At 28.4% G+C, this 11,188-nt stretch overlaps 1 protein-coding gene across 1 annotated transcript; it reads right to left on the reverse strand.

Moving 5' to 3' along the window:
- Positions 1–2,743: 2,743 nt before the first annotated feature.
- Positions 2,744–7,661, reverse strand: LOC113863793. The gene is made up of 5 exons (XM_027497508.1): positions 7,017–7,661; positions 4,471–4,528; positions 4,276–4,393; positions 4,061–4,178; positions 2,744–2,936 (listed from the first exon to the last, which is right to left on the reverse strand). Exons 1-5 carry the CDS (start codon positions 7,542–7,544, stop codon positions 2,883–2,885), a joined length of 876 nt encoding a protein of 291 aa, XP_027353309.1. The 5' UTR covers positions 7,545–7,661; the 3' UTR covers positions 2,744–2,882.
- Between the last annotated feature and the right edge of the window lie 3,527 nt (positions 7,662–11,188).

Raw genomic sequence — 11,188 nt, forward strand, 5'->3', positions numbered from 1 at the left:
TGCATAGATATAAAAAGTTTAGCTTTGGTTATATCTTTTCAATCATACACCTAGATTTTACAATATAAGAACATTGTCAAATTTACTAAGATAAAAATATAAAATCCAATACTATATGCAATGTTAGCTCAATACATGTTGAAGGTTTTCGCTTTCTTACAAAATAACAACGATATTAACGGTGTATCGATCCTGAGCAACTGTAGCTTGATTAATGATTGATCGAGAGAAAAATTATAAGTTACTTTCACTCCACTTCATGACACTTTTTAAGAGAAAGTAAAAAAAACAAATAAAAGAAAAAACTTAAATATGGAATTCCTACATATGAGTCTAAAGAATAATTTAAAATCTGTAGGATGTTAGATCTAATATTTGAAACTATAATATGAAAAAAAAAATTCCCAGTTTAATTATAAAAAATTTGTACATATGTTGCCTTTAGACATGTGTGTCTAATGATCATTTGTTAATCTTTTTTCATTTACTCATTTATATTTCAAATGAGATTAATATGTGAAAAGATAAAACAACTCTCTTTACAAAGTTTTTGACCTCTATCCTGTTAGAATAACACAAAAGATGTCCGATAATATGATTTCAAGTCATTTTTAACATTAAAGCATGGCTATGGTTCAACTTGCATATTGTGAGAAATATCAATGAACACAGAAGTTCATATAAATTAATTTTCATTCTTATTTCTAATAAGAGCACCAAAATTAACTTTTGCAGGCTTACTCAAGTACTCCCATCAACATTAAAAATAAATTCAAATTTATGATCAGCTTTTTAATGAACCTAACTTTTCAGGTGAGCTTGAGATTATTACACTTGTTCACATAAATGAAATTGGTTAGTAAGCTTCATTACATTGAACATAATTTTATAAATTTAGATTATTTTTTTTCCAAGCAATACAATTAGCTTTCTTGACACTCCATACCTACCAAAGTGTAAGTAAAAATAAAGGAAAATTATTTTATATTAAATCACAATCTAGTTCGCATTAAAAGAAGTTGCAAATCCGTCAGTCCATAAACATGCACAAATTCATATTTCTTTAGGTTATGTTTGAGAACTAAGTTTAGGAGATGAGGGAAGGAAAGTTTTGAGGGTTTTTTTTAAACCCCCCAAAATCTTAATAACGCTAGTTTTTTGAGTTTTTCCAATTAAGAAGTTTTCTTAAGATTTTCTCTTTTTCACACTATTAAGATTTTAAATTTTTTTAAAATATTAGTTTTTTTGAGTGAGATTTTTTAAAAAAATTTATAAAAGATAAAAATATTAATTTTAAAATTATTAATTTTTTGAAAAAGAAAAATATTTATTTTTTATTTTTTGTAAAATTAAAAATATATAAATAAAAGATATAAAATATAATAATATTATTTGTATAATCAAACTCTCCATTACCTTCTCTCAATATTAAACTTTCAAATAAGAAAAAGGTTTAACTTCCTTCTCACTTCTTTTCTCTCTCCTCCTTCCCCCTTTAGACCTTTCTTTTCCCTTCTCATCTAAACTTTCAAACAAAACTTTAGTTATTAGATAGTCTTTAACATAATAGAGAAAATTCTTAGTATAAGTATGACATTCAAACAAACAGGTAAAGATATCAAATTACTATGATGTTTTAATTAATTTGTGGAAAGGACATCACAAAAAAAAAAAAATCAAACTAAAAATTTAATCTTTTATACATAAGGAAAGCATCAAATTCACCTCTAACTAATGTATTGGTACAAAGTTTTCTTACCAATGAGCCAATTAAAATCATATCTAGTTATATTACTTTCCTCTAAATAAATTTATTCCTAACATAACTATTAATTAATAAATAAAATTGATGAATGATTAAAATAATTAATATTGATATCAAAGTGAAATTTTAAAAAAAAAATCACCCTAAGTCCAAACGTTCTTAACCTACTTTATATTTTGAATGTTAATATAAAAAGCGTAATCATATAATTTGCTAAGTAATAATTAGTCATGATACCACAAAAACACTTATACATTATTAAACAAAAAAGTAAATACATCTTTTATAATATTTTAGCTTTTTTATTGACAACACATTCTGCGTAAAAAGTTATCTATATTGAGAGTTAAAAAAAGAATAAGGTTTTCGTAAGCATTAAAATTAATATTTTATTTTTAGAAAAAAATATATTTAAATCATTTAAAATTATTTCATACCAATTATTAAAAGAAAAATATTAAATAAGAAAAAGATTGATACTACAAAAATTAGTCAAAACTTTAAGAGCTTGTTCAATTTAGTTTTAATATTTAATTTTTAAAAAATACATTTCAAAACAATTTTATAAAACTATTTTCAAGAAAAAATAAAAATAAAATTTATTTGATAATTTAGTTTTTAAAACTATTTTTAGTTAAACTTTTATTAGTTTTAAAAAGAGAAATAGAAAAACAAAAACACCTAAATTTTATTTTTATTTTTCAGTTTTAAAAACTGAAAAAAAATTATTTTTAAAAATAACTTTTAAAACTCATTAACAAATAAAGTTTTTCCATTTTTTTTATTTTTGAAAGTAAAAAATTATATTTAAAAAGAGAAAACAAATAAATTCTAAGTTTTTCATTTCTTTTCTTTCCGGCTTGAAGTATGATGTAAGAACTTATTTGTTAATTTTAAATTCATGAAACATAACAGGCTATTCATGCTGAATAGCATTTGTTGCTAAATGTTAGCATCTAGCGCAATGAAATTTTGAATGCTTTGAGCACCAAATACGTGCTAAATGGCATTTACAAAATTATTCATCAATAAGATACATTTAAAAAAAATGTTCTGTTCATTTAACCCCTAAACAAATATTTGGGCATGTTAAATCATTACAAAAACATTTACAACATCAATGAAATTGACTTGTTGCACCGGGTCGATATTCCCCGATTCCTAGCAGGTCCTGTAAATTTAGCAACATGATAAAAATTTAGTTTAAACGCACGTTCAGAAATGAAGTTTTCATACAAGTTTTCATTTTCAACCATCTGAGAAGGAAATTTAAGATACAAAAAAAAAGAAAAGAAAACAACTAGTACACTAACAGAAATTACATCAAGGCAACCGTGTTGCTAACCACAAATAACCAATCGAACCTTCAATCGATAGGTACATATATACACAACAAAAATTTTCATCGTTTTTAGCGTCGTTGGAAACCAAGGCGTGCAAGACGGTGAACATTATTAATGAAGGGATCCCGACCTTAAAATAAAATTAATAGTGATGCCACAAGAAGCCCGAATAGAAAAATCAAGCATCTCAGCAACTTGTATACAAGCCTATCAAAGATAGAAAAAAACATTCGCGGACAAAGAACATAGAAATCCACTATGCTGTGTTGCTTGGGGAACCGTCTTCATAAAACATGGAAATCCACTAGAGGAAAGAAAAATATTTTGGGTATGCACCAAGTAATTCTACAGAGCTGTGCCGATCCAAGATTGACACGGATCATTTCAGCAGCAGAGAACTACGATTGTGAAGTTTGATTAAGCTTCCGTTTAAGGCTTTTTGTGGAAATTGTAATGTCATTTGATAAAACCCTCTATTATGTTTATCATATATATTAAATTCTGAAAGAGAATGAGCCAAAATGAAGTTGCATTGAAGAGCACAACCAAGTGCTCCAAAGACTGGCTATAGGCTGATTCAGAATTAGGTAGCTATATGAATTCACAAATGGATGGAGGCTGTCAATATCTGACGTGGGGAATAAGCAGCTAAAGGCCATAGAAAGCCACACCAAGAATTGAAAATACAATTTAGAAAAACTTTATATAAGATTTTGATATGTATAAATGTATTAGAATTGATCTCTGAAAAAAAAAAATTCGTCAGTATTTAATCTCTAACATTTAAAAAATAAATAATAGGAACTAATTTTTTATGTTTTTAAAATATTTAAGAGTAAATAAATACTAACAAAAAACTTTATAAAAGCATAATTTCAAAACCAACAACATTTATGAAGACCTAAACTTATTTAAGTCTACAGAAAAACATAACATGATAAACATGACGTACTTGACAAGCTTTATTTTTGGCTCTAGTTTCCGCTGTGCTTGGAATATCATGATTTGGTTTCTGAAATCTCTTTTCGCGTCGCTCACAAGAGCCCCAACCATCTGAGAACCTACCACCCCTGATGTAATGAAAATCAATAAAAACGGCAGTAATTGTCGTGAGAAAAGAAATCATTTGGAAGATATAATAATGAAACAACCAAACAAGACACATACTGCATGTATGCTCGAATCACAAACTCAGCACGCTGAACATTGCGATTCTCATCAAACTCAATATTCTTGTCTCTGATCTCATAAGAAATATTGAAGTAACAAGATATCTTTCTCCAACCTATAGAAAATGCATCCACCACGTTACATCATCAACTGTAGCATTTTCACAAGTAAGAGACGACAAACTATGTTTACCTGACTTCTTAATGTAAGGACTCCCCGAAATCAAAGTGTAATCAGTTTTCTCCAAAATCTGAACATTCAAGACATGACAAAGGATTGATTAGGTATATCCTTCCTAAGTGACAGAAAATAGTGGCATCACACGCAACTCTCATTTTCATATACTTGCATAAAATGCTGTCGAGATTGGAGATAGTGTAATTATATGCAAAAGCAACAACAAACAGCAGTTGAAGTGTATCACAGATGCAAAATTCCAAGCTTTGAGCATTTGGAAACGTGTACTAATTAAAAAATATCAGAAGAATACTCAAGATTCGCCTTGTATTGATCGAGACAGTCCCAATGAGACATGGAAGTCAAGCAAATATGTTTTCAAGCAGTTACGATATTTACAAAAGAAAGTGGCTAATATCATGCAATGATTTTTCAGGATAACCAGTGTATCAAAATGTAGGGGAAATAGGAATCAATCGTCAAGGTTTCTTATTCATCGCAGAAAAGACAGAAAGTACAGGAAAAATTATCTTTTCTATACCTAATATGATGCATACTAAGTGGATTCGGATCCTTTCTGATTTTGGCACGAATATGACGGTTCAGTCAAAAGTCACTTAAGCAAATTAAACTTCACTTAAGCAAATCATATGAAAATGACCAAAAGTCACATAAAATTCACTTAAAGCAAATTTTGCTTTATATGACCTCATAAGTCACAAGATTAGCCATGTATTTGATAGCTACCATCATCCCTTACATTCCTTTCCTGGACGGTTAAAACAGAGAATTGGAAGACAAAGTGGGAGAGACGGTGATAAGGTTGGAAGTGAATCATTGGAAAAACATGAACATGTTAAAAAAATAAAGTTCAAGATTGCTCCATTTGAATGTGAAAGCCAAACTCGATCCCAGATTCGTCTTCTAATTCGACAGCAAACCAGAATGCAGCCTCCAGTTTTCCAAATTCAAGGTACATTTCTCAGCCCGTTTTCACTAGCAAGTTCAGTTTCAAAAACACCGGTAACTGCAATCATTGTTTAAGGTTAGTCCTCTTCACCTTTTCACACCACTAATCCCAACTTAACTTACAATTAGAATAGATACCAAAATTTATCACTGAAAATCCAATACATAAGCTTCACGTTCTCTTAGTTGCTACAATGTGTATGCATGTGCTTTACTCTTTATAAACAAAGAAAGTGAAAAGACAGTTAAACTAAACATATATCAATAGCATGAATGTGATTGCTTCTAAGCTAGACAGAGTTGAAGAGATAGGATCATGAAACAAAATTTGCTTAAGCAAATTTGATGTAATTTTTGGTCATTTTCATATGATTTGTTTAAGAGATTCTCAACTGGACCATCATATTCAAGCTGAAAATGAAGAGAATTCGAATCCTTATTTGCATATTTGGTGCATATAGCAATAGCCCTTAAATGTGCGTTGGGAAAGGGGACAAAATTATTAGGCCTCTCTCGTGATATAAAAACTACTTTTTTCAAATTTTAAGAGATTCTGCCAAACACAAGCTTTTCTTTTCTTTTTTAATAACACAAGTTACACAACGACGACAACAAAATCTCTTTTGTCCTAAGTCGGGTTGATGACGTAGATCAAACGGGTAAAAGTTATTATCAAGCCTTTTTAATGGGGCTTCGCGTGCTCTTCTCTTTACATGTCACTATTGCTGTTGTTTTAACTGAAAATTTGAAAAAACAAAAGAGTTTATAAAACTGTCTCCATTTTACCTATTTATCCAGATTTTGAAAATTAGAAAACATCCTCCCAAAGCATTTCTTTGTCTACGGAAAATGGGTTTAAGTGAAGTATGGTTACTATGCTCAGAAAATATGATGTCAATCAGGGACATATTCAAACTGTAAAATGGCCAGTTATGTAATGATTAGTTTAAGAACATTACCTGAAGCACAAAGACAGTTAAACACAAAGGGGGAAAGAAAAGAAATTGTCATCGTATCGCTACATTACTATTCCACTGTCTACTTCAGCACCCCATATAGTATATCTTTACGCCAAATTATAGGTTTCTCATTACATATTCCATGGTCAATGGAATTCGATGAAATAAAATAAAACACTATTATTTCATTATTTAAATATTTTGTGATGGAATAGTCAAACCTATTATTGTTTAATATGTAAAAGGAATCGCAAAGATGAGAACAAATAATAAATTAGTTTTATCCCACATCCCATGTTAGGAGGAAAAAAACTAATAAATTACATAAAACGGCTTTTCTAATATGCAAAAATAAAATAAATACATTTTTTTATTAAAAAATTAACGTTTAATGATATCATGTAAATTTTCTATTGAATGTACGTTAGAAAACTTGTAAATAAAATAATTCTTTTTTTTTTTTGGTGTAGTGGTAACAAATATCATTCATTTCATTCCCGACGAAGCATTGTTCCACGCTACAAATCCTCTTTCTCCATTGCAGCAATTAGAACGTTCAATTTTTTTTAAAAAAAAAAGGAGGGAAACTGAAGCTTAAAAGGAACACTGAAGCAAAGGGATGAGAAAAATTACCGCCATAGCTGCATTCTGGTACTCCTTAAACAACGAAACAGAAGGAAACATTCCAAACAAGCTATGCCTCACGCTGTGCTCCTTCTCCTCCTCGTTCTTCCCGAAACACCGCGGCGAAACCTCCGTGTAACAGCTCAGCTCCTGCACGTCCGGCAACTGCTTCATCTCCGGCGGCGAATAAACCTTCGCCGGCGGCATCCTCTGCACGTTTCTGACCAAAGCAAGAGGGCTACTTTCTTCCGAAGGACATGTTCTTGCCACCTTCCTCGGTGGACGGTAGGGCCACGGGTCGTATACCACTTCGCCGCTATCGCCGGAGTCACGGAGGGTCTTCCGGCACTTCGGCGCCGGCGGCGAGGGTTTCGAGATCGAAGAAGGGGATTGGCGGTTGGAATACTTGACGTTAGTGAGGGATTTGCTCTTCGATGAGGAAAGAGAGGCAGAGGCTGAATCGATCATGGCCCACAATGCGGCGTCGTCGAGGTCCTTGTCGTCGACCACCACAGGGTAGGTTATCGGCGAGGACATTTTCGGAAATTTAGGGTTTGTGATTGTGCGAAGGGGTAAATGTATTTTCTAGGGTTTCGGTGTGAGATTCAGATTTGGGAACTCGCAATCGAAGTGAAGTTGATCGAGTTCCATTTTGCGTTGAGTGAAAGTCTGAATCTGAATTGTTGAAAGGACCACGCGGGAGTCGCAGTTTGAAGTTTGAACTGGTCCTCCACAGAAGAGCAAAACGACGTCGTGCCATTTCAACTTCTTTTTCTTCTTCCTTCTTATAGAATCTAGTTTGTTTCCACAGAAAGAAAATAAAGAATACAAATATAAATTTAGATATAAAAAATTTAAAAATGTTTTTTTTAAAAGTCATTTTTTTCAGCCAAACAAAAGTTGCACATTATTATTCGTATTTGTTTCTTTATTTGTTTTCTTGATTTAAACAAAGTTTTAAGTATTAAAATTTTTAATATATGTTTTTCGAACTTAGCACATGTTTATATTAGCTTAATTTTAAATTCGCTGCCGTAATTTCTTGATAAATTTATTATAAAAATTTTTTATTTTCTTAAAATAGTTGTTACTAAAGATGAGGACGGCTCCCTTTGAAATAACAAAAGAAAAATATAATAAGGCACCGCTATTGCTATTTATAAGTGTTAATTCTCATTCTATTTAAGTAATTTTTGTTTAAATTTTTTCATATAATATTAATAAAAGAATTTTTCACATATTTTTTTAAAATAAAAATTATAATAAATACTTTCTTAAAGATGCACTTGTTTATTAAAGAAATTGTTTTTCTAAATGAAAGATGCATATTCAAGATAAAAATATGAAATTATAATTATTAATTAAATTTTTTAATTTAAATTACATTAAAATGTATTCATGTGTATTAATAAATTTATAAATTTTTAAAAACAAGCCTAAATAGCAAGACTTTTATCGATATCAACATATTTCTGAATCATTGTTGGATGTATAAATTTTTCAAACAAAAATTGTCATTCATTCTCAAAATGCCGTATGACGTAGTACATCTAAACTATCTTTTAGAATAATTTTATTTATCATAAATATAAATTTGTATAAAAAAAACAAACATCAACTATTTTCATTCTTTTTTTTACCATAATTTCTAATTTTCCTACTAAGTCGATAGTAACCGCGATATCCATAGTCAAATCATGTAATGTAGTTGGAACTAAATAGCAAAGCTCTTCATTCTCTTTCAAGTACTAAACTTTGACAGAGATACCAAATTACCAATGTTGCATCCTCCGTCATGTATAGAAACATTTTCGTAGAAAAGAAACAAAAAAGATATTAAGAGCCCTTCTCTTTTTTTTTTACGTTTAAAATGCTAAAGATAAGAAATCTTAATAAGCAGATTTAATCTCTCAATACATTTTACTTTTTTTACTTATCTAAGCTACAATTTTAACAATCTTTATTTTTCTAGATTGAAAAAATATGTGAACATTAAATTTAAAGCAAGTAGACATGTGCATTATACATAACATAAGATAAATGTATTTCAACTTTTGAAAAGATTATGGTTATGCTTGGTCAATAAATTATTATTTAGTAAATATAAAATTAAAAGAGTTTGTAATTTTTAATATTATAGGTAGTCCTTTTTCATTTTTTTCACCATTTTTTTATTTTTTTAATAATTAATAGTATATTTTGTTAGATAAAAATTAAATAGAAAATAATATTTTTTAAAAATTAAAAAATAAATTATTTAAATCAATTCATATAATATTTATTAATATAACACGTTAAAATTAATAATTTTAAAAATAACTTCAAGTTATTGTCTAAATCATAATACCATTTTTATTAATAAGATGTGTTAAAATAAATTATATCTAATTTTAATATTATATTATATTAATATTATATGTTTTTTTAAGTCATTTAATATAAATTAATTTATTATATAAATTGTTTGTTAAACAATTTAATTTTATAAGCTACTTATACATGTATAAAATTTAAGTTACAAATCTACAACTTTTAAATAGTTTCACAACTAAAAGTTACAAACTTATAGCTTTTAACTTGTTTTATCAAACGTAGTGTAATGATTGCATTTGGCCCTTGCTCTAGCTATGCCATTCTTCACCCAAAGATTTTCTCTTCCTAATTTAATATTGTAGTCCTTCACTCTTTGCTTAAAAGCCTTCAAATTTGCAAACTCATTCCCAAAGTTCAAGGTTCATATGCTTAAAAAGTTAATTCTTCATTGAATAGTTGGAAAACCTATTTACTACATGCATATTCTTTATCATTAGAGCTAATAAGAGTTTTCAATTATTTAGACCACTCATGAATCATCATCATCCTTCTCATTAGTAACATCACTTGTATTTGTATTATTGTGCCTTACACACTTAGTCAAATATATCTCATCATTTTTCTTCTTTCTCCTTTTTACTTTGCCTTTATTTGTTCTAATTATATTTGTCTTTGACTTTGATTTGACCTTTGCTTCTCTTTCCTTGTAATAACTTTTTTCACCCTTTTGAATTATATTTTTGCTACCTTTTTTTGTTTTACTTCTATAGTATCCTTTGCATTTGTCCAATCTAATCATTTTCTACATTACTTTCATGTCTTGACACAGGATCAACATATCCTACTTTATCTATTGAGTGTTTGTAGTACATATGCATCTCATCGTTATTTCTCATTGGTGCACTTGCCATCTCCAATAGATCAACATTGCCTCTTAATATCTTTAATATTGTGTGTAACTTCTTTTTGGATTGCAACCAAGACACATTATCCACTTTATCATAGCCTAATACATGACAAAAATTATTAAAGTTGAAGACATCCAACAATTCATCATTAATTTTAGGCCAAATTAAAACTTTTTCTTGTTCATGCTATATATTTTCATCAGCTTGTTTCACAAACTTACTTCAATGGTGGATGTGAATTATAATAAAATTTATTATGTATAATAAAATAATTTCAAATTAATTAATTAATAACATGTATAAAATAAAGGTAATATATATAAATCATCATGTGAAAGACAATCAGAATTTAAAAACCTAAATAACCCTTCAAAACCATATGTAAGAGACATACATTATGACTTTTATAAGTATAAACAAACATAAACACTCTATAATGGGAGGGGGTAAATCACAATATTGTTGGAGAACATTGCATTGTAAGAAAAAGAAGAAAATGAAGATTGTTATATATATATATATATGAGTGTATCTTTCTCACAAACAACAAATACTTATTTTCTTTTAACAATCAAATAACTGATCATTGTGTTGTCTCCTATAAAATAAATGGATGCAACACAAAAATGAATGAACAAGAATAATAATCATTCATGTATTTAATAAAGAGGTTAGGATAGATTATTTTAATAATTAAAGAGGAAATTAAATGATTACACATCATGAAAAACAATATTATTTAAAATCTATCATAAATGTCTACGCATTACTTAATATAAATCATTACTTTATTATTTAATTATATTGTTTCTTAACGATAAAAATTAAAATAATTAATAAATATTAATTTTAGATATAATATTTTAAATTTTAAATTTTAAATTTTAAATTTAGAGTATTTATTTAAAGGACGTTTCATATTTTAGATACTAAAATAAATATTTACTTTTGTATATATTA

The sequence above is a fragment of the Abrus precatorius genome, unplaced genomic scaffold (assembly GCF_003935025.1).
Source record: "Abrus precatorius isolate BTA unplaced genomic scaffold, Abrus_2018 Scaffold3, whole genome shotgun sequence".
Lineage (NCBI taxonomy): Eukaryota > Viridiplantae > Streptophyta > Magnoliopsida > Fabales > Fabaceae > Abrus > Abrus precatorius.